This window comes from Falco punctatus (assembly GCF_963210335.1).
Source record: "Falco punctatus genome assembly, chromosome: 9".
NCBI classification, from domain to species: domain Eukaryota; kingdom Metazoa; phylum Chordata; class Aves; order Falconiformes; family Falconidae; genus Falco; species Falco punctatus.
The window spans coordinates 20,295,408-20,318,285 of record NC_137589.1 but is presented as its reverse complement, the minus strand read 5'-3'; the positions used below and the strand labels follow the sequence as shown (position 1 = coordinate 20,318,285).

Sequence of the window (22,878 nt, the reverse complement as noted above, 5' to 3'; positions counted from 1 at the left end):
GGGATTGCACTGAATACAGTCTTTCTAAACCCAAACTACTCCTAGCTGCTGGATCAGCCCCTGTGAGGCCCCATCAGCACCCTCTAGCCATAGGAGGGCAGGACACGAGTGCTCTGCCACGCTTTTCTGTCCTGGGTGTGTTCCTGCAACGCAGCCTGTTCTGGGCGTGCAGGCACGGAAAGCCCCTTCACACACCAAGTGTGTCAGCCCTGCAGTCCAGCAGGTTTTGCTAGAAGCACTCCCCCACTGCAGCTAGGCTGGCTAGATGTCTTGTCCCACCCCATTAAGTGCCCAGGAAAACGGCAAGGGGTACTCCCCAGTCTGCTGCTGCTCTATTACTCCCACGGCCAGAGCAGCAAATTTTGGGCAGAGATACTCTTCATCTCCTGACAGGTTGGGGAGAGAACAGGGCAGCCCATGCAGTGCCTCGGTGGGGCAGGCGGAGGGTGTCCTGTGTGCCACACAACATGAGCAGACAGACCCTGCTCAGCACCCCGGGGAGCAGTCTCTTTTGGGGAAGCTGAAGCCCTGGTGCCGCAGAGGCTGAGCCTGTTCCAACGGGATTGTGCAAACTCACATACTGGTGTCTCTCCACAAGATGAACTTGGTCTAAATCTCCACGGTGCACTTTGCACTCTGATTGTGGTGACCTCATGCCAGCTCCCTCGGCAGTGTTTAAAGTCCAGGGGAGAGGGGTGCATACCTGCCTCCTACGCACAACAGCTCATTCCCACTCCTCCCTGCCTACACATCTGCCTGCCTGGACGAGGGCTCTGGGGCCTGGATCCGGACCGCAGCATGCGGCTGCTTTTTGAGGCAGTGGTTCTGTGCCTGACCCTGGGCTTAGGACAATGTAGCGAGGAAACAACACAGGAGAACACCGTCCACCAAGCTTCCCAAGCAGAGTCAACCTATTCAGAGTGGGGCATCGGAGCCATCCGGGACAGCTTCGAAACAGTTAACAGCTACTTTGACTCCTTCTTGGAACTGCTTGGGGGAAAAAACGGCGTTTGCCAGTACAGATGTCGATACGGTAAGCAAAGCTCACTCCTGCTGGCTTCTCTTTCCTTGCCCTTTCCCCTCTTTCACTCTCATAGAGAAACTCACAACACTCCCCCGAGACCACAGCCAGCTCCTATCCATGACGTGACCCCTACTGTGCTCAGCACAGAAAAGTCACTGCAGAGTCACAACTTCCCTGCTAGTGCCAGCGCGGGGACACGGAACCCTCATCTTTCCCTCTCACCAAGAACAGCCTGATCTTGAAGCTGCTGTGCTGTGTGCAGGGGGACAAGCAGAGAGGACACAGGTTTTACAGGCAGGGCATATGGGTAACCAGGCTGCCCAGCTGCCTAGACCCCAGGAGAGAAGGACCAGGGTGAGGAGGCCCCAGAAGGGAGGACGAGCAGCCATGCAGACCTGACTCAGAGGGGGTTGCTAGTATTGCCAGTGGCCCTGATCTCAGCAACCTTCGGAGTATCATTGTTCAGCAGCTGCGAGTTGGCTAATAACGTGGGCTGGAGGAGAGGAGATAACAGGAAGGTAAACGAGACCTGCTGTAACCATGGAGGAACCTTTAGTAATCAAGGCGGTCTGAGGCAGCTACCGCTCGCCTTGGACTTTAGAGCGATTTACCAAAAAGAAGAGTTTGGTTTGTCCTGGGGGCAGGATGAAGGGGGTGACATCTCAGGGAGAGCAGGGCAGGAGGAGCCAAGGCAGGTGTAGAGGTGCAGCAGGGCAGGCCCCTATGGTGCAGGTCTGTGGGGCACTGGCAGGCGGAGGCACAGGCAGCACCAGCCATCAGCAGGGTACCGGCTGAAACAACCTGCTTGGGAACAGCAAGGTTTCCTTGCTCTCTGCCACCTTGGCCTGCTCATCAGCCCTTTCCACCCCAGCTTCATCCCAGTGACCCCCTGGGCAAGATACTTGTGAGCACAGAGGCAATGTCAGCGCCTCCCCTTCCCTGAGCACTGGTTTTCACAGACACAGACTCCATGCTTTAGAGAAATCCCACCAATCCAAGTTTCAGTCTGCTGCATCCCATTTCTTCCAGAACACCAGCTGCACGCTGTGCCTCTCCAGCCTGCACCGGGCTGTCTGCAATGCTCCCGACAGATGCAGCCAGAGGGAAGTACCTCCTGCCCCTCCCAGGCCAGCAGTGAGGGTGCTGGGAGACACAGATGCTGCAGGGCCGGGACCCGAGTTCCCTGTCAGGGTGAGAGGGCAGATGGGCCACCCTTAGCCAAAGTGTGGCCACAAGGGGAGTTTAAAATGAGCCTTAAGGTTGTTGGATTGCTTTTGTTTTGTTTAACAATGTGTATACATCTGTCCTTCTGCTCCTGCCAGCTCTGCTTCCCAGGCCCCATGGCTAACAGCAAACAGGGAGCAGTAAACCAGGCACCTCAGCCCCACAGACCTGCAGGGCACCAGGCGCCCCAGGCCATCACCTCAGCCCCAGTGGCCACTGTCCCTCAGCCCGGGGCCCTGTGGCACTCCCTGGCTAGAGCTGCCTCTCTGCAGCAGCTCAGGAGGGCATGGCTGCTCTGTGGGGCCCTGTGGTGGCAGCCCCACAACATGTGTGACAACCTCTCTTGAGGTCCACACATGCTTCAAATTCAGAGCTGAAAGAGGCTTGCCCTTCTTCATGTAATGATTGAAAACCCTGGTAGTGCACATACCGTGGCTGGGGCTGCAGTGGGCCTGAGACGAGATTTGGGAAAGCTGATACTCAGAGCTAGTTTCAAGGCATCTCAGGACTCACCAAGTCTTGGAGAAGTCATCGCTCTTGGGCATATCCTGAGGCTAGGGCTCTCCCTGCCCCTGTCCCTGCACTCTGGGCAGGGGGAAGAGCACCTCCACAGAATGGTGCAAATGTCTGCCTGCTCCCTCAGAGCATCCTGCACCTTACTGGAGAAAGGTTTTACCTAGGAAGGAAAACAAACAAGCACATCACTAGCCCTGTTCTTGTCCTCTGCTGAACAACTCATTAATCACTGGCTAAAGGAGGGAACTCTTGAAACACTGCCTGTGCACCTCCAAGGACCATTTGACCGTGCTCGTCTCTAGCACAGACATTGTAAACTGCAAATGGAGGGGATGCAGGGACAATCCCAAACAAGTGAGACCCAGGGAGGGGATGGCAGGGATAATCCCAAACCAGCAAGACCCAGTCTGTCCCCAGAAAAATTAACACAAACCATCTTTACCATCTTCCTGCTGCATCAGGGCCTGATTGCTTTTTCGCCAGGCACACAGCAAAAACTATGCCTTCTACTTCCTTTGATTTCAGCCAAGAGACACCAATAATAGCTTATTTTGCCATGATAAAGGTCAGGACTCACCTGTGATTGCCACATCCATCTTCAGCTGAGCACGTAGCACTTGGCTGTTCTGGCTGTAAGACTCACCTCTTGATTTTTCAGCAGCTAGTGAGGTCTGCAAACAGCTTGATGGATTACTCTCTTAAATCAGGACATTAGGGTTATGCTAGTGTTTGCCGGCAAATATCTCCTCCTCCTTACAAAACCTCTCTGGGCGTCTCAGAGGGGGAAACAGCCTCAACTGGGGGTAAATCCCTTGATGGCTTCCTTCAGCTGTCTGGCCAGGGAGGACTTCAATGTTTTGCTCAACGTTTGGTCCTGAGGGGCTTAAGATGAGAAGGCACATCCAGGCTGCAGGAAAAGAAGCTTCAAACTCAGCTCTCCAGCACAGCACTAAAAGGCTGTGATAAGTATGGGCAACTTCTGCTCACAGCCTGCTTGCCTGGGGCAGAGAAGTAACAGTGGATCACTCAAAACAGCAAAGAGTCCCAAGACCATCTATTCACCCAGAAATACATTCACTTCCCTCTGTCGGTGTACCAGTACCGCAGTGTCTGAGACCTCCTGCATTGCCAGCAGCTGCTCTAGCCAGCTGGCTGTTTTCCAGTCTCTTGGCATAGCTACAACAGTCTGGAGATATTACAATGCACCAGGGAAACTCGCTTCCCATTAGAAACTCAGTTTCAGTTCTCCTCTAAGGCTGTCCCAACAAGGCAGTGCCCTGAAATAGACCTTTTTCCAAAGAACCAGCTTCCTCAGTAATGCTGTGCTTTTACACATCAGCATTGCTCTTCAGCATGCTGCTGGGCAGGCCCTGCTGTGCTTGCAGCTGCCTTCTGCAGCTCTCCCCAGCAATGCCCTGCAGCAGGCAGACAGACCACAACAGGTCCCTGGTGAAACACAGCTAGCAAAACAGCCGGTGTGACCCACCAAGTTTCTTCCCCTGTCACAGACATGCCTTTAGGATGGGCAAGCAGTAACTGATAACAAGAGCACTGAGCTGATGCTCCCATAGAGTCAGAAACACCTATTATTTCTGCTTTGCTTTTGTTTAGCTGTTAGCTAGAAAACAAGATGTGGGAGAGGGGTTAACTGTGCCTTCTTGGACTTTATTTAGCTGAGAAAGAGTGCTCAAAGAGGCACTCCACAAATGATTAAGCTTTATTTTTCAGAGAGGAGTGGGGCAAGGTTTCCTACAGTGGCTCATCTTGAAGGCAGTTCAATGTTTTGTTGATCATGATTCTCATGTGAGATATTTTTTTTCTCAGGACAACTTTCTAAGACATTATAATATCTGTAACTTCAGATTAATGGAAGGTTATCTCCAGAAACACAGTTATCTCCATACCTCCAAACAGCCCACTCCTACTCTGACTTGCCACCTTATCCCATTAATCGACAATGTACTGCTGGAACATAACTTATCGTCAGTATTACAAGCAAGTAATTAAAATTTGAACCCATCCTGCAAAACCCACCTTGGATTTTGAATTTTCCTCTGGCTGCTACCTCAGTTCAAGAACATTTGAATTTCGAGTCCCAATTCTCATCCCTTTCCAAAAGAGCAGCTAGGCACTGACACCTGGATGCAGCTCTCCTCTCGTTATATTGCTGGGAGCCTTGGGTTATAGATTCAACCCATATAAAGACACAATTCCTTCTCTCTATAGCGTAACCACCATGTAATTGCACATTACATTATGTAATGTGCAATGCATCATGAACTCAGAAGTTATTTTGCGTCAGCGTACCTCCAGAGCCTTGAGTTTTTGGTCTAAAGATAATCCTATAACAACGGTGTGCTGCAACCAACCAATTTGTGCTTTTTGACTACTGTTAACTCAGCTCTACCTGCTCAAGATAACAATGCTTTCTACACTAGAAAATTACACCTGAAGCATGAAGCAGATCTGACCTGTTCAAAAAGGTTGCAACACACAGTAGTAACAGTTAGACTGAGAAATACCTTCTCACACAAATGGCCATGTCAACTAGAGAGCTTTATCTTGGCCTGCAGACAGCTAAATCCTCAGTGCATACTGCATTTCTGTAGGGTTGGAGAAAATTGGCTATTGCCGCCTCACAGCTGGACAGGATTCCAGTTTGTTGTTTATTTGTTGCAAATCTGTTGTTTAAACAAAACCGCTCTGGCAAATTTTAATTTAGAAGGTGCTGGGAACATTCCTGCGTAAGGCCTTTTGAGGCATTTGGCTGTGAGGTCTTCTCAAGAACACCGCTGATTTATGGCTATATTAACCCCCGGTATTTTGGCATACTTTGACAGAAAAAAGGGAAAGCATCTTAAATGATTATTGGTGCTGACAAGAAGAAAACAGTGGAAACTGAGTTTAAAAGAACCCAACCCTGCCTGAAGAGCTAAATTAGATCTAATTTACATCTATATAAATTCTCTAGCAGTGCTCAGGGAAGCAGAAACTTAATGCTAGAGGTTGATCGACATACAGGAGGCACAGCTCGCACATTTTTTTGCTGGAGTATTCACACAGCTCACAAGGTTTTCCCAGAGCAGGGTTCAAATGTCTTATTTTAACATCTCACTCTGCAGTTGAGGTGTCCCCTTTATAAACCCGGCTGGGACCGAAACAGAACAAGCACTGAACACACATCAACGGACAGCACAGAGAAACCCAACTCCACGAGGGGAAGTCCCTGCAACTTCTCCAGGGGAGAATCCTCTCCCACCTTTAAACAAGCTCCTTGCACGGTGGGGTCAAGGCACACAAGCAGCCTGGTGACTTGTCCTCCCCCAAACGGGAGGTGTTAGGCTGGGTGGAGATGGAGGCTGAGGCAGGGATGACAGAAAAGAGGATGAGACAGGGCAGGGAATAAACTGATCTGCTTTCCACATGGACAGTTCCCACCCCAGTCCTGGGAGTCCCCCCTTCGCACCCAGAGCGCTCGCCCAGCCATCCACAAAGCCCCAGCGCAGGCGAGCAGGCAGACAGGAGGGCTTGCACACCTTCGTAGCAAAGTAAAACGTATTACCTTGCTGCTCAAGCTACTGTTAGCCAATTGTCTGCTGGAATCTTTCTATAGTGGGTAAATAATTATTCACGGGGGCAATTCTTACTACTCTACACATATTAAGAAGCATATTAAGGAAGGGCGGAGATAAAGGAATAGAAACTATTTGAAAAATGCACTGCATCACCACATGCAGAAAACGGACCAAGAAGACCTCCTGCTCGGAGCAAGCTCAGACATGCAAGGTCTAGCACAATTTTCTGAGAACCCATAGCACACCAACTCTCTGAGAATGAACTGAGAATGGAAAGAAATCCCTTTGCTAAACTAGTAGTTTATCTAGTAGTTTCTTGAAGGAGTTAAAAAAACAGTTGGGTGATCCCAGCTGTACAGAGCTCTCAAGAAGCATGTGAAAAAGCTCCTAGGGGATTTGGGAAGTTTGAGGCACTAGCTCCAGTGTGGAGGGCTGCTCAACTGCAAAACCCCATGCTGCAAAGAGGGACTTGCCCATTTGTAAGAGCTGGGGAGAGTCCCAGATCTAGGGACTGGCCTCAGACCAGCTTAAACATTTGAGAGGCATTGGGGACCCAGTTCACACACATTGCAGTGCTCCAGTAGCCATGCCAGAGGAGGTGCAAGCTAAGTCAGGCTGCAGAGCCTCGACAAGACTGAGCTGAGAACAGGGCCAGTGTCTCAGCCAGCTCTAGTACCCACCCTTTGCTCCTTGCATCTCTGCGAGGAGAATGAAGTGTTTGGGGATGCAGACCAAAGGGGAGCTGCCCGTCACTCCTTGCTTTTTGGTGCTTCTCCTGGGAAGATTCGGCTGTCCTAACATTTTTCCTTTCTTTATCAGGGAAGGCTCCAATGCCGCGACCTCACTACAAACCCCAAGAACCCAACGGCTGTAGCTCCTATTTTCTGGGGCTCAAGGTACCCGAAAGTGTATGTACTGCCACACCCACCATTTCCAAATGATGCAGTTCTCTAATCACAGCTACCAGCTAATAACACTGGGGAGGGAAAAGGCTTGCCTTGCTATGTAGCGCCCGTGTGATGGTTTCTCTTTGCAGCTGAAGCCAGAGCTCTGGAAAATGGAGGAAATGTCACTTATGTGTTGTTAGGGGACAAGCTATGTGCCTGGGACTGCCAAAAGACATGACTGCCTGCTGACAGCAGGCAAGGCGAACGTGTCAGTCTGAGCACTGCCTAACTTACTGTCAGTCAGGGAGGCAGTAAGATCCCAGCTGCCGGTGGCAGTAAAACAGGAATCACACAGACAAAAGTTACATTTACAAAGGACTGGCCTGTTGCTCTCATTGCCTCGGACGGTACAAATAGAGAAAGTTTCCTAAGTAGGTTAGCACTAGAAGAAGAAAAGGGGGTACCTGGCTAAGCAGAGCGCCAGTGTGGAGAAATGTATTTTTATCAAGGCCCTGAACAATCCTACGCCCTTGCGATAGGACAGGGAAGATGTTCAACACTAGGCAGCTTAGTGACATAGCCTAACGTGCGAACAGCAATACTTGAATGCATGCTCCACATCTGGCCCCTTGTTCACTCCATGCTTTTTGCCTCTGCCAAGCACTGAAATAAACCCGCGGGCTTTAATATCAGACCCACTTGTTATTTTTAAAGGCAATTAATAAAATTATATAGGAATCACCAGGAAAAGCACTCCCAGGAAGCTCTCAGAGCAGGGATTACTATTTAGCTCATGCATTACTGCTGACCATGAAGTCTGCGGCAATTAAGCTAATTCCTGCTGTGAAATACCCTCTCTTTACAGGCCATTTTTCATGTTAAGATTAGTTCCTTAAAACTACGTTTCATTGCAAACCTTGTGGGCATTTCTGTGGTACCTCTTCCTTATGCCACCAGTCATGAGCACTAAGCGCAATGAAGAAACAGTTCATCTCCTAAATATTACATGAGGAAGGCCAAAAAGAGGAGGAATTTGTAGCAAGCTAATGAGTCCCGTCTCTCCAGGACACAGGCCTTCTATCCCATCACCTCCATGGTTATTAGCTAAACTTGCTGTTTACCTCCAAGCAAGCAGAACTCCCCTGACCAAGCTGTCCTTGGCCTCACAAATGCATCTCTGAAAAACAAGGCATTAATAAAACTTAGAGCAGATTTATTAGGCCAAGAAGCAGGACTGGTCAGGTTGTGGGAAAAGGAGGAAAGAGAAAAGGGGCCTGAGCTACTGCTGGCAAGGACAGGAAGCTCTCCAATGAGCTCTGATAAATGAGATCTAACAAATACTTGCAGAGGGGCTGTTACTACCAGAAGTTAATCCCCCACAACAGAGAGGAGAGAAAGGAATGTAGTCTGCCCTTCGTTGGACCTGCACTACTTTGCCACTTTCTTTAGATGGTGAGGGAGAGGCATGTGTTCCCTCCTGCTGCCACAGCTATCAGGAGTAGCTTCTGAAAAAGAAGCCAGCTGGGCTCTGCAACACCTCACCCATTTGCAGCTGTTGGAGTCTGAGGCCAGGACACAGCCAAGGGACACTTCTTTCCTCTCTCTCCCCAGCTAGATCTGGGCATCCCTGCCATGACCAAGTGCTGTAACCAGCTGGACATTTGTTACGACACCTGTGGGGCCAACAAATACCGCTGCGATGCCAAGTTCCGCTGGTGCCTCCACTCCATCTGCTCCGACCTCAAGCGCAGCCTCGGATTCGTCTCCAAGGTGGAAGGTAGGCTCCCCAGCTCACATGCCCTGTGGAGGGAGCAAGCAGTGGCAGGGAGGGGAGGGTGTGGGCAGGGAGCCCTTACCTTGCCAAAGGAAGCAAAAATCTGCTGTAGGGAGCAGCACATCTGTCCTGTGCTTGTCATAGAGGGGTCAGGGAGGAGTGAGACCCCTGACATCTGCCCCCTCCACACACACTTCTGTCCCAAGACTAGAAACCTAAAAATATTTACATTTGGAAAACATTACAAAACACATGTGGAAAAAAAAGAAACAAACAACAAAAGAATCCTAGAAGTAATGCCTTCAACTGTTGGATGCCCCCCATTCAAAGGAGACCAAAAAGCCTTCCAGAGCCAGTAAGCCACACACTGAAACCTGTACGTGGCCAAGGGCCAACAAGCTGGGAGAGCCAAGGACAAGGGCTGTCTGCAATGTGGTTCACAGGTAAGAGATGATGATGGCACCAGGGACACACCACAGAGTGGCTGGTGAAGGAGCCACTGCAAGGAGATCTGGATTGCTCAGAAGCCCCCATGCTAACCAAGTTCTCATGGTGTGTCTGCAGCTGAAGAGCCACCCTGGTTTTGCCTAATTTTAAAAGCCTCAGTCTGCAAGTCTGAGAAGAGCTTTTTCGTAAAGGCTGCATTTGGTAACCTCTGTGAAGGTTACATGTGTGATAGCCCAAGCTTGCCTCTCGATCCTCTGTGCCAACATCAAGCACCTCTGCACCATGCGAGGAGGTAGAAACCAGAGGTCGCTACCAGATGTCGGGCACAGCAGGGAAGCCTCCCCCAGGCTCCTCCTGAGGCCATTTCAGTGTCCCTATCCTCTCTAAGGCAGGTATCCATCTCTTGCAGACGGGCTGTGTGGCAGTAACGTAGGACAGGCAGAGATAAGACCTTCCAACAGCAGGTGACCCTGAAGCAGTTAAAGATATTTACAGAAGCTCAGGTATGCAAACCTGGCAGAGCCCCTGAGAACAGCCCATTCCCAAAGCAGAATAAGCCTCATGGTGCTGCTGAGCTGCTTGCAGCTAATGGCAGCCAGCCCCTCTGGGTTCATCCCCTCTGCCAATGCCCTGCTGTAAGGTATAGTTAAATGTGCATTTTTTTTTTCCAAAGGTGCAGCCTGTTTAGGACACACTGCATGACACTGGTACTAGTACAGATGGCTTTCTACCTCATCACAGATAAACGTTTGGAAAGAGTGTCCAGGCCAGAGAAAACAAAGATGTGGACTGAAATCTAAGTGCTACAGGCCAAGTACAGCCAATCTTTCATGGTCACCCTTATCTACAGGTCCTCATGCAACCAACCTCTTCCTATCTCTTCAGATTTTCCCCTGCCATTTTTTCAGATCCCTCCTTTTTTCTTTCTGCCTGCAGCAGCGAAGCAAACAGATAGATCCTAGGGACTTAAGGTGGAGCAGAGCCCACAGCCCTTGGCTGAGCAAGCCACCTCTGCCTATAGTCAAGTAGGACTAGATTCCTACTAGACAGCAACTCTCTCATAGTTGCTGCAGAAGGGACAGGTAGTTGCTAACATGAACAAACCTCTGGGCTATCCTCTCCTCCCCGTGCCTTGTGCTCTATACCTACCACTCCCTGTCCTCAGGACAGCTCCGAGCAGCTCCTGTCACACAGTCCTCCTCCTTCTCCACTGCCATCCCAACTCTTATCTGGGATTCTTTTCCACTGAGTCACCAGGGGTCCAGAGAAAGGCTGGAGAGGAGCAGCAGCACTCCCTTCCTGTGGGCAGAAAGATCCCAGCTGCAGCAGTGCCAGTTAACCAAAACCTTGGTTTTCTCACTGACTCACTACAGCTTCTTCAATGCCTGCCAGCCGAGCAGAACCCTCCAGCCAAGCAGACCCCTGAAGCAGCAGGAGCAGAGCAAGGTGCTCGGAGAGACTGAGGCAGGAGCAGACAGTTCCAAAGGCAGGGCTTTCCCAAATCCCTTATGCATACAGCAATTATTGTTAGTGCCAGTGAGTAAACCCTAAAAGACCTAATATTAACCTATTTACTTACTAACAAGCAGTTTCAAGCTTGTTTTTGCAGAAGAGGAGGGGCTAGCGGTCAGGCAGACTGTATTAACAGTTTTGCTGTTGCAACCACAGCAGAATTTTTCAAGCTGGCTGGCAGCTGGCATTGTAACTCCCAGAAAGCAGAAAAGGTTGGTTAGTAGTGGCTATAAGCAAAACTGAGGGGAGAGAGCACCAGGAAAGACAGTACACTGTGGAGGTCTTCTGGGAAATCTACCAAGCAGATCACAGTGCTATTTGCAGCGCCCCAAATGATCCATCAGCCAGAAAAGCCTGAGAGAGGCAGGAAAGGAAAGGGATTAGAGGGGAGAGAAGTTAATGCTAGATCGGTGTCATCCTAGGGAGAAATGAGCTCCCAGTTCAGCAAGAGGGAAGAGGGAACCTCTAGATTTATAAAAACCTAATACCCAGAGAGAAAAAGACAGCCTATGCTTCCAACTGCAAATACCACGTAACTCAGTGCACGGCTCAAGGGAGGTTGCTTCCACCCAGCCCTCAGATGTCCCGGAGTGCCTGTTACTTACCTGCCTGATCTCTTCCTTCTCCACAGCTTGTGAATCCGTCGCAGACACAGTGTTCAACGCTGTCTGGACCCTGGGCTGCCGGCCCTTCATGAACAGCCAAAGGAGCGCCTGCATTTGCAGCGAGGAAGAACGAGATGAATTGTGAGGAAGAGCAGATGCCCGGCCTCTGTGAGCCTGCTGCCAAGCGTCCCCTCTCTGATACCACTTCAGCACAGCGATTTCTATCAGCAGTCTGGCCTAGCACAGGATGGGGGGACCTGGGCCAGGCAATACACATCAACTACAGCTTCTGGGCAGAGGGCTGCAAACAAACGGGAGAACAGCCTGTGCACACAGCGCAGTGACACCCGCTGTCCACCACAGATGCAGTTCAACAGCCCTACCTACCCCTTTCCAAGTCCATCAGCCTGAATGATCCGATGCCAGTTTTCTCTACAGACTCGCACAGACTCATCAGGAGAGGCAAGCAGGATGCAGCTCTGGTTATAAACAAGGGGCTTTACCTGTTTGTTTGCCTTAGACACACCTGTATTAGCTCCCCCTGCCCCTTAACTCTCTAATTTGCAGTGCAAGGTATTAGGTTTCTGCAAACCCTGAAAAACTCAGTCCATGGACACACTATTTACATTTTTCCACCACTGTTGATAGACTGAAGAAAAGAGGGGTAATTTGCTTTCAGTATGTTGCTCACACCCATCCCTGACATTTTCCATCCTATCATAACACACCCTGACAACCCTGCTTATTTAAATACTTGGTGGATCTTAAAACAATTTAAAACATTCAGGGATTTTGTGAGCACGAGAAAGACTTTAAGTGTTTGTGATACGGGCACAAATCATATTTGGGCAGAAGGGGACCAAAGCCCATCACGTCTGAGATATGAAATCACACCACTCTCCCACTGTCTCAGGAGAGGAAGCTGCTTTCCTTTTGCAGTGTCATCCAGATCTATTTAATTATCTTCCTCCTGTATCATTTAACAAAGCTTTTCCCTTAAGATCCCTTTTTACAAAAAATGGTTGGGTATCCGCCTGCCTTCTTTTGTGTGAGGGAAACAGGAGGCTCACAGTTGCCTTGGATGAGGTATTAAAAATCCTGAAGGCTTATCTGTCAGGCTTACATGCTACCTCTGTGGGGCAGAGACACCGTCAACTGATGAGTGATCAGCAGCCTCAGATGGCATTCTTTCTAAAACGTGGTTAATACTTCCATCTGCTAGCGTAAGCTTTTATTGCATGCAAAATTAGAATTCAAAGTGGTATATGGAATTTCATCTACATATAACATTTGCAGACAGCTTTCATCTGTGTTACTTGTTGAAAGGAAGTTGCTACTGGGTGTGCGTGCCATGCCACGTAAATACTTCAGTGTCTTCTGCAAACATTTATGGTTGTGTTCTTCCATCTGCCGTGGAAAAGTTAAGGCTACAGAAGGGTGATTTAACAAGAATGGGAAGAGCCTTAGTTACTTTTCTGTTAGTTTGTGTTTGAATGCATGGAGCTATAAATTATTTAAGCCCCATATTCCTGTTCTTGCCAGTCATCTTTTTGCTTTACAGTGAACAGCAATGAGACGTTTATCTGACCCCAAACAGACTGAAACAACAAGAGCCCACTGGTATTAAGACCAGGAAATAAGTAACCGCATGAGGTGTACTGGGATGTTTTCCATTAAGGAGGATCTTAATTTACACTGATCAGATGCAATGACATCCTTTCCTAGCTGTGCTAATGCTACTGGAGAGTGAATGCTGCATTGCCAAGGTTCACTACAGTGTGTGTCTCAGAGCACGAGGCTGGACAGACAGTCTTGATCATCCATCTAAGAAACACTTACTTTCGGCAAGGGATGCAAAGGAAACGTTCCTCATTTCAGACACTTCCCAGACTTTGCATTTCATTGGTGAAATGGTGCCTGTTGCCAGTTTTAAACGTGAGTATACTCTTAAGATGAAATGACAAAAAAAGAAAAGAAAAGAAAAAAAAAAAAGATCTACGCTTTGTTGTCTACACTCAATAGCCAACTGGCTGGTAAGTGTCTGAAAGCATTTTATAGTTCAAGTGATATCAGATTAAGGCCAGGTCAAGCAAATGATGACAGACAATGATATACACTGGAAAAATAGAAGGGTTCTGAACAACGTCTCTCTATCCAGACACTGATGCATCGGAAACATCACTAATACGAATAATCTCTTCATGCTTTCAGACCCCCATTCACCTCAAAACACTACAGATTGCTTCATGCAGCACAGCAACTGAATAAGCGCATTTTTCACTATGAAGTTAAACTGTGGCAATCTGAAAAACCCGTAAGCAACCGTACAAGGAAACTTTTGAACCTCCAAGTGGTGGCAAAGAGTCACGAAAACCACTAGATAATCCTGCATAGGAGAAAACCAACGCATGAACTACAGTAAAACTTCTGCATCCAAACTAAAAATTCCTTCCCCTCCGTGCTGTTCCTGCTACCCAGCGGTGTAGAGCTACTGAAGCAGCTGATCACAGGCCTCTGCAGGTCAATGCCCAAACCTTGAATCATCTTCATTCCCACCCTGCTCTGAACAGGGAGACAGCATTGTGCTCACTTGATGGCTTCCTGTTGACTTTGTGTATTGGCAGGGTTATTTGAACTGATGTTCAACCCATTCAGCCAGTGTACCCTCTTCTACCAATGGTTCCCCAAACAGCAATCTCTGTGTTTCCACTGAGGACCTAAAAGCAGAGACTAGGACAGCAGGTAATAGGTGTTTACTCTTGGACACTTCACATCCTAAGAGAGATGAGGTGGCACCAGCCAGAACACCAGCTGCACACACTGGGCAGCACTGATGCAGCTCCAACTTTGAACTATGGTTGGCAGTGCTGGGTGGACCTCTGGGAGCACTGGTCAGGTACGTTGTGTCCTTGCACACGCCTGGGCTGTGTGTTTTGCTTCCACTCTGTGGCATGGCAGATTAAATTAAACAGACGAGTCCCTTGGTGCTCAGATTTCAATCTTCTATTTCATGTCCAGGGTGTAATGCCATCAAAGATGACAGACGGAAGCAAAAGGTAAACTGGAGAGAGCTAAAAGACTTTAAAAAATGGTCTAGGAGCCATGCACTCCACGTCAGAGGAGGAATGGCCATAGGGCAGTGGCAGATGGTAGACCTACCACCCCACTTGCAAGGCAAACTAAACACCTTCCCAGACCGCTCCATTCACATGGCCACCCAGACCAGTGTTTCCTCCTCATTACTCTTCCAGATTACTTAACTAAGAAGCTGCCCAGTAGAAAAGCTGCTTCATATGAATTTATCAGGAAGAACCAAATAATGCGCACGCTAACAGAATTAAGCCAGGAAATTAACCTCTCCCTCCACCACTCCATCACATCACTTTCACACGAACAAGAAAACACCAGTTGCCCCTCCAGAAGGCATAAGCTAATTTCATTTCCCAGCTCTTGCTTTATCAAAACAAGTATATTTAGCAGGGGCTGCCTGAACAAAAAAAGTGACAGCGGGAAATTGCCTGTGTGGTCCTAATGCACATGTGAATCAGCAGAACCAGGAGATGCACAGCAGTTAAAGGAGGCTTTTTCATTTCTTTTTCTTTCACATATTGTTAGATAAACACATGAAAAGTCTTTCCACTTACAGTTACTTATCATCATAGAAACATTTTCATTTATTCTAACACAGACATGTGCACACACATATTCCCAAACTGGAAAAGCAGCCATGAAGCTGTTGAGAAAAATCATCAAACTCCCAGCCCATCAAGCGCCCATTCCTCACTGGAATCTCATTCACCAAAATAAATAAATCTGTGAAATGGAATATTGCTGAGGTGATTTGTGACTCCCTTCTAAATGGTCCCTTCAAACAGACTCCCCATCCATTTGAGAGCCGCAACAAATTTTAGCCTTGGCAGCAATTTGGCTGCTTCAACCAAAGTAGAAAATGAGTAATTCGAGCTAGGGGGACCTTCCAGCACACCTCTAAACACACAGGCCACAGCTGCACACTGTGAAGCTTCTTACAGAAAACCCCATGAATACCCTGCAGTGCCACAGCCAACGGTGGAGACTGATCCTTCCTCTCTCATCCTCCAGCCCTGCCTCTATTGCTTTGTCCTTCACTGCTCACTCACCGAGCCTCCTTCCTTTCACCTCACATTTCTAAATCCTTCTCTACATAGCGCTCCTGCTCCTGAACAAAGCCCAGAGGAGCCCAAGCTGATCAGCCACTCTATTTTCTTTGGAAGGAGCCTGATGGCCCAAAGGGATTCCTGACAACCGTGATGCTGCCGCCATCACCATTAATTGTATCCCTGGCCCGCTCTCACCCACCAGGAGCCCGTGAATGTGCACAGTCACTCAAACAGTGCTGCCACATCTCCTGTCACCAGGCTCACTGGGGACAACTCCATCGCGAGAACTACCTGCATTACAACTGATTGCTATAAATACTTAATGCACATTCCCCTAATCCCTTTGTCAGAGCCACAGCTTCTCTAGACCAAAGTAATGCATTACAAGTTTCAAGCAAAGACTTGGTAGCAGCACACTTAGGAGGGAGGGTGTTTATAGATTTTTAATGGTCTTTTTCTTACAATCAAGTGCTACAGCACTTATGAAAGGCACCAAGGATTTGGTGGGTGAAGAAGAGAGAGAAAAATTATACACTAAACACAAGAGGAAACACTGTTAAACTGCATGCAATTATCAAAAGACACTAAAAAAAACTTTTAAAAAGGTATTTATTAAATACCTTTTACTACTTAAAAATAACATTTAAATGTGCCTGTGATAGATCCAAGCTGCCTGCAATGGCAACTTTTTATAGCTCCAAAGAACTTACACATTAGGAGATATAATATTTTTATACATGTTTTCAATAACAGTCATCCCAAACTCTCATCACATCCAAAAGCTTCAGCATCATTCACAGAACTGCATATAGCAAACACATTCAGCTGCGATACTATTTGTCTTGTCTGATGGAAGAAGGGCTTGAGTAACCTCTGTTTAGTCAAGGACGAACAGTCCTATGGAGCCTGCAGGTGGATTTAGGGAAAGACAAGCTTCAGGCCTGCAAAGCAATAGGGTCCCTTCAGCCAAAGGGCTGTTGGGGAAGAAACGCAGGTAAAACCAAACTGTTCTGTGGTCTGGGTTGCACTCAGAGGGCTGCCTCGTGTGCCCAACACACTTCACAAATAATCATCACACAATTAGGGAAACAAGTCCTGAGGTTCAAGAGGGGCTTTACCAAATACTTTTTGTTTCTCAAACAACCATGAAAGGCGGCATTGATAACAAAGGTCCATCTCAGGTGGAGATGTTGTTCCAGTGGGTCTTAGTCAAAGTCGATTCTGATGGGGCCACCTGTCAAGATGTGGTTTGTCACGTGAACAGATTCCTCTTCCTCCTCCTCCTCTGTCTCCGCTGACCTGCGCACACGTCTCCGGCAGCCCTGGGCACAGCGAGAGCTCTCGTCCAGCGCCCCACACACGAGGATGCGGCAATGCAAGAACACCTCCTGGAAGGTGGTGAGACAGCAGGCCAAGTCAATGTGCAGATCTGGGAATCAGACTGGCAGTGCTACCAGCTCTCACAGAGCATGAGTGACAGCATTCCCACTGTACAGCCATTTCTGTCCTTGCATCAATAAGCTCCGTATCTACCATTGCCGTCCACAGCCAAACCTGCTGGCTCCATCTCTTTTCTTACATGCCCAGGAGAGAGCACATTTTCCAGAGTGCCTGGCCAAGATCACAGAGCATGGTGTCTGTCTGTTAGCCAAGGGCTAGACAGGCAATATGAAGGCATGAAAAGATCCTCCAGAGGAAGGGATGAAAATGCCAGGAATAAGCTTGGAAGAGCTTGCATGGATGGGTAGGAGCTGCACGGTAGGAAGGCGGCCAAGAATGCATGAAGCCTCACAAAAAGATGGACTGATACAAACGTGCAAGAGAATTTGACATGAGCTGAGCAGACATAAAGCTAGGAGACCGAGGGGCAAATGAGGAAAATGCAGGTTGATGAGGGGTTAAGACTGGCAGTTGGGAGGAGGAGGAGAACACAAAGGGCAGGGAAATAGCGGCCTTTTCTTTCTGCACAGTAAAGGCAGACAGTGACAAGATGCCTGCTCCCTGCCCTCTAAAGGACAAGGACAGTAAAGCAAGATCCCTGCAAGCAGCAGTTAGGGAAGCAAATATTTGTGAATGTTTGGTCAATAGTGAGGTCTGAAGCAAAATCCACTGCACAGGCTGGAGGCAGCAACGGCAATCAGACAGCAAAATTAAATTTCTGAATATTGGAAGATCTCATCTCCTTTAACTCTGCTGAGGCTCTCCAGTAGCTGCAACGGCAGCTTTATGCCTTTTGGATCAAGCAGCATTGGCTGAGCATAACCGCAACTGTAAGGCCTGATTTCTTCTAGCACAGAAAAGGAAAGCTATTTGCATTAGGAAAACGGCATTATCCTTCAACTGTCCTCCTACTACAAAGGTTCTGCCCCAGAGTGCCACCAGCCTGAACGGCCTGGTTTCACACTGAATCAAACACTGTGGTGGCCTTGTATCTGGAAAGCTGGCATCTGTACTCAAAAGAGCTAGAGAAGATAGAAGGTTGAAGAGGTTCAGAACTACAGATTGTCCGGTTTTAAAGACAGGACACTGCATAATGTGCCTAGTGACGGGGAACACTTTTCTCACCCAGCATACAAAGGTCCGCTAAGACTACCCTGGAAACAACAATGATTTCAGCCTGCTAGGCATTGATGTTCCACAAATATTCTCCACATTGTATTTAATTTTAGTCATTTTTATCACTCTCCTAAAGTACCTATGTCAGGCTCCTGAAAGACACAACTGCTGGAATAGGTGCAACAGCATCTGTCTTTGTGCTGAGACTCCCTCAGATATTGCATCAGCTCAAATCTAAGAGGTGTATTTTGAGCTTACCTTGTTGTCTTTGCCCACAAACTTGAACACAGGAACCTGGAAATGCTTGGCAAGATGATCCTTTGACGTGTACTGCTTCACTGAATCATCAGAAACGCAGCTGAGGAAAGCAGAGGGATAGGCTTTAATGGGTTTCCCAGAAATGGAAAAAGAGAGAGAAAAAAATCAGTCCAGCCTATTTAACCAGAGAAAGGAAAGGAGGGCTTGGCTCTCTCAAGCTAAGCTACCATCCATGTTACTTCCTCTTTGGCCACAAGAGAAAATTCGGGAATCATGGGGAAAAACAACAGCAATGATAATAGCATCTCCAGACAAAGAACAACTCAGCAGCAGAGAGCTGGCAGGACATGGTCCAGTCCCCTCGGCAGAGGGACTGCCAGAGAGCTGCAGGCAAGTCTGTCCTCATTTTACCTTCCTGTGCAACAGTCTGCAGTGATCAACAGAACTGTTATACAGTATATAATATATTATGTAGTTTCTGTATACACATATATATGCACATAAATCATGCTTAAAATGAAGAAGTCTCAACCCACATTACTAAAATATTGCAGAAGATGAAAACCACAAAAAAAAAAAAAATCAGATTTACTTTGCTTTACATCAGTTACTGTCCTGCTGGACTTGGTCAGACAGCTCAAATTGACTACACTACAATTCCTAATTTGAATTTCTCCATCACTAGTACTACATGATCATGTGAGAGGTCACAGAACTGCAAGAAAATAAGGTACTTTTAATAAAAGTTACATTCCAGGTGCAGTCTATTTATAAATCATTACAGCCTATTTAGAGTTTGACAGAGAAACAGCAAGACAAAAAGTGACTTGATAATTACTGCTGCCTATTACAAAGCCTTAGGCATTTTAAGAGGCCCAGATGCTGCTGTTATATTGCATTACAATGTAGCTTTTCCTTTCTAGCCAGTGAATTCCAGAAATGTGGACTTTGCAAGATACTAAAAAAAAAAAGAAAAAAAATAATATGGTGGCGGAAGAGACAAGGTAACAGTGACAGATGAAAGTCCTACTCCTGCAGAAATCCTTAGCTTCCATCTTTACACCAGAAATATATAACGCATTGTCAGAAATGCTGACATTTGACATGTTCAATTATCAAACAGCAGCAAACCTCGTATCTATATGTAGCTCTGCTTTCACTAGAACACGTATTTGGAAATCTCTGTGCTCTTTGGCTGACTCTGCTCTGTGGGTGGCAGCCTTCTGCAATCCCTCCAGAACTGCCCTTCAGCTACGTACAGTAGAGAGCACTGTATGTTCATGGGAGCACTAAGCACTGGTCTGATCCTAACGTTATTTTCACCACTGTGTATTTCTGTAGCTTTTCTCAGCCAGCTGAAGTCACGGTCTGAAGGGATATCCCTGTCTGCAGCGCTTGTCTAGTTAACTTGCCTGGGAGGCAAACATAAAAAGCCATCCAAGGAGAGCTAATGAATTAACATTGCGCATCTAGAAAAAGTGACATCGATTCCTCCCCCTTGAGGCCAAACACTAGACATTACTATGTTGTTTAGGAAAAAAGTGCGTTTAAAAGTAGCATTCCTGAAGGCATCTGATTGTAAAGAATGACAGTTAAAAAACTTCTCATAAGTGACTGGCCAAGCTTTGGGGCCATAAAGTCAACTCATAGGCACGTCCTCATTTGTGAGCATAAAACCTGTGATGATTCTTGGATGCTGGCTCAAACTGACTCCTACACTCCGGGTTCTCCAAAGTCCTTCCTCACTGGTAGCAGGAAACCTACTGCTTTGGGGCTGGGGAGAGGAAAAATGGAAGAACAAGGAGGAACCAGGGATACATGGAGCCCCTACCATGCCCCTGAGTATGTCTTATGGAGGGTTCTGACAAATGCATTGCAGCGTGACAAAAAGAGCTCAGAAACCTCCCGATTCGCAGAGTCAGGCCCCTTTGCATTCTGTATGGGACCATATCATGTCCCACCCTCCTAGGAAACCCCCAGACTCTTCCTCCCACCTTGCAGCAGTAAGAAAGGGCAGGAAGCACAGGTATTGAAAGAAAACAGGTGACCCCGGCCAGGACATGGTGAAAATAACCCCTTTCCTGTGCCCAATGTGCTTAGGTTAGGGGAGCAGGGAGCGACTGTGCCATGGAAGCTGTGCTCTGACCTTCTTACTGGAGGACTGCAAGACAAAAAGGAGGGCTTGGTCACAGAACAACCACATCAGCCTATAAACAATGGGCAGCCGGAGGTGTAACAAGCTGAGCCTTGAAAAGGAACTACCTTAACCACACCATGCTCAGATAAATCACAGCTCCTGACCGCATCAGATTACAATTGCCCTCAGTGACATGACCTTGCTCCAGATGCCCCAAACCGCTTCAATGTTTATCACCTGTGCAACCAGTAAATGCCTTTTATTTATTTTTGTTTTGAGAAAGAGGAAGAATAAGATCAGAAATGGGAGAGCTGCTTTAAGGTTGGCTAGCTGGGCTAGCAGCAGTACAGGGTTTTATAGAGACAGCGGGGAGGGATCTGGGAAAATCCTGATTTCCAGCATGGTCACATTAGCATAGGGAGGTGACCCCCACTTCTTGCCAACTGGACATGGCAGGGAATTAACAGGGAAGAAAGCACGAGAGGGAATTTTCCCATTCCTCAGTCTAAGGTATATCCCCTCAAATTTTAACAGTTTCCTTCTGGAAGCTGCAGTTATCTCCTGTGGTCTGATGCTACATCATCAAACTGATTTTAAAATCCCACCTTTATTGCCTTGGGCTTTTGGGGCTGGGTTGATGGAAGGAAACTGGTTTATTACAGAGCTGTTTGGGGCAGGGATAAATCAGCAGTGTATTCACCTGGTTTTACTTTTTAATTGGTGTGAGCACACAGAAAGACAACTGCAGTTAGCTCAATAGCACATCGTTAGCCTTTGGTCTAAGCGAGTGGTTCAATTTAAATACAGCACAGCCCACAGGGGCTGGCACCTCGGGGGACGCTGGGGCCTGCAGTGACAGCTGGAGAGCAGAGCAGGTTGGGTGAGGCTCCAGCCAGCCGACTCCAGCCCCCTTTTCCCTTCGGTGAAGTTTTAATGCCCTCTGCAGGATAACAGTACCAAAGGGGCTGCTGGTGCCCTAGATCTTCCAGAGTGCTGTGGTGAATTCAAGAAATGACATTTTCTGCCCTGTCCCTGCTCTATTCAGTTCAGGTTTTGGCCACTGTTTTGAATCCCACCATGTTCACTCACTGTGAGAAATGAATTAATGTTTGGAGCCTTGACTCTGTGAAGGGTCCACAGGAACAGCCAAACCAGGGAGTCAATAAACCAATCCTTCCATTACCAATCTGCTCATAAACTGCAGAAATGTCAGGCACAGAAGAGCTGCAGCCTAGGATGAAGGGAGAGCAAGCTAATGCTGAAACCTTTGTCAGAAGGAAATAAAACCAGTATTTTTGCATACTGTACTCTGCAGGACCCTTTTGCTACAAGACAATCACACAGGGCTTGTCATCACCAGCTGTAACGGTGGGTGATTTAGTCTGGCAGCAGAGGAAATAATTGTTGTCCTCATTAGATGGTTTGGCAAACAGAATACAGAACGTGTACAAGCACAGTCCCTTGACTGTTGGGCTATGACACTTGGGTATGTCTTAGATATTATGTGGCTAGACTTTCTTCTCTAGAGGACAGCAGACTGGTTCCCAACTGTGACATTTCCACAGTGCTGTCTGGTTAAGCTGTCAGGCGCTGCTGGATGCAAACACTTCACAGCAATGTTGTAGCATCGCACTGCCATGTTAGCACCCAAACAAGTGCCTGAAAACAGGGGTCATCTTAGGAGCCACAGAGGAGCCCACGGCAATGCTCCCCCAACCTCAGATGCAAAACCCATAACCGTGAACCCACAGATCCACTGTGAGCTTTTTACGAGCGTATCCTGGAAAGACCACTAACCCCAAACATCTCAGAAAATTACAAGCCAGACTGAGGGACCCTAAGCTTACTGCATCAGTAACAGTGATGTGACAGGCATCAGACAGAGAGCAAAGCAAGGGGAGCTCTGGGAGCTCCAACCTGGACCAGCCATGGAGCCTTCCAGTTCACACTGTAATAAGGCTGTTATGGGAACATTAACTCCAGTTGCTGCAGCGGCTGCGCAGCGGTGGCACGCAGCCATTGGCGGGGTTCTGCCGATTGGTTTGGCAATCTGCAGGTTGGCAGAGAGAGGATATCAGGAAGGATATCTTTTCTATAGGATCCAACTCAATTATCCACAAGGCTAGTTACAGGGAAATATATCCTGTAAAGGCTGCACTTGGAGTAACCTCTTTCACTGCCTTCCATCGCTTCTAATCACTTTTGATGGGACAGATGGTTTCAG

The 22,878-nt window shown here is 47.8% G+C and overlaps 2 protein-coding genes across 5 annotated transcripts in view; one reads left to right on the top strand and one right to left on the bottom strand.

The window, feature by feature from the left end:
- Positions 1 to 71: 71 nt before the first annotated feature.
- On the top strand, positions 72 to 16,429 carry PLA2G12B (phospholipase A2 group XIIB). Of its 4 annotated transcripts, none has more exons than XM_080401775.1 (4): positions 72 to 1,033; positions 7,159 to 7,235; positions 8,838 to 9,003; positions 11,591 to 16,429. In XM_080401775.1, the coding sequence occupies exons 1-4, from the start codon at positions 799 to 801 to the stop codon at positions 11,707 to 11,709; spliced, it is 597 nt and encodes a 198-aa protein (XP_080257901.1). In that variant the 5' UTR covers positions 72 to 798; the 3' UTR covers positions 11,710 to 16,429. The 4 variants fall into 4 exon arrangements, with proteins under 4 accessions (XP_080257901.1, XP_080257900.1, XP_080257899.1 ...); XM_080401774.1 differs by having other exon boundaries at positions 7,159 to 7,247; XM_080401773.1 differs by having other exon boundaries at positions 8,838 to 11,679.
- OIT3 (oncoprotein induced transcript 3) overlaps positions 16,133 to 22,878 on the bottom strand; it is a 24,865-nt gene continuing 18,119 nt past the window's right edge. Inside the window, exons 8-9 of the mRNA XM_080401651.1 lie at positions 18,518 to 18,617; positions 16,133 to 17,091 (exon numbers count right to left, since the gene is read on the bottom strand). Of these exons, the coding sequence (XP_080257777.1) occupies positions 16,909 to 17,091; positions 18,518 to 18,617 (283 nt within the window). The 3' untranslated portion in view covers positions 16,133 to 16,908. The remainder of the gene's footprint in view (positions 17,092 to 18,517; positions 18,618 to 22,878) is intronic.

Excerpts from the sequence above, each read along its gene's own strand:
- PLA2G12B (XM_080401772.1), top strand. The coding sequence starts at position 799 with ATGCGGCTGCTTTTTGAGGCAGTGGTTCTGTGCCTGACCCTGGGCTTA. Across the intron at positions 1,034-7,158 it reads CCAGTACAGATGTCGATACG|GGAAGGCTCCAATGCCGCGA; the intron begins GTAAGCAAAGCT and ends TTTCTTTATCAG. Across the intron at positions 7,248-8,837 it reads GGCTCAAGGTACCCGAAAGT|CTAGATCTGGGCATCCCTGC; the intron begins GTATGTACTGCC and ends CTCTCTCCCCAG.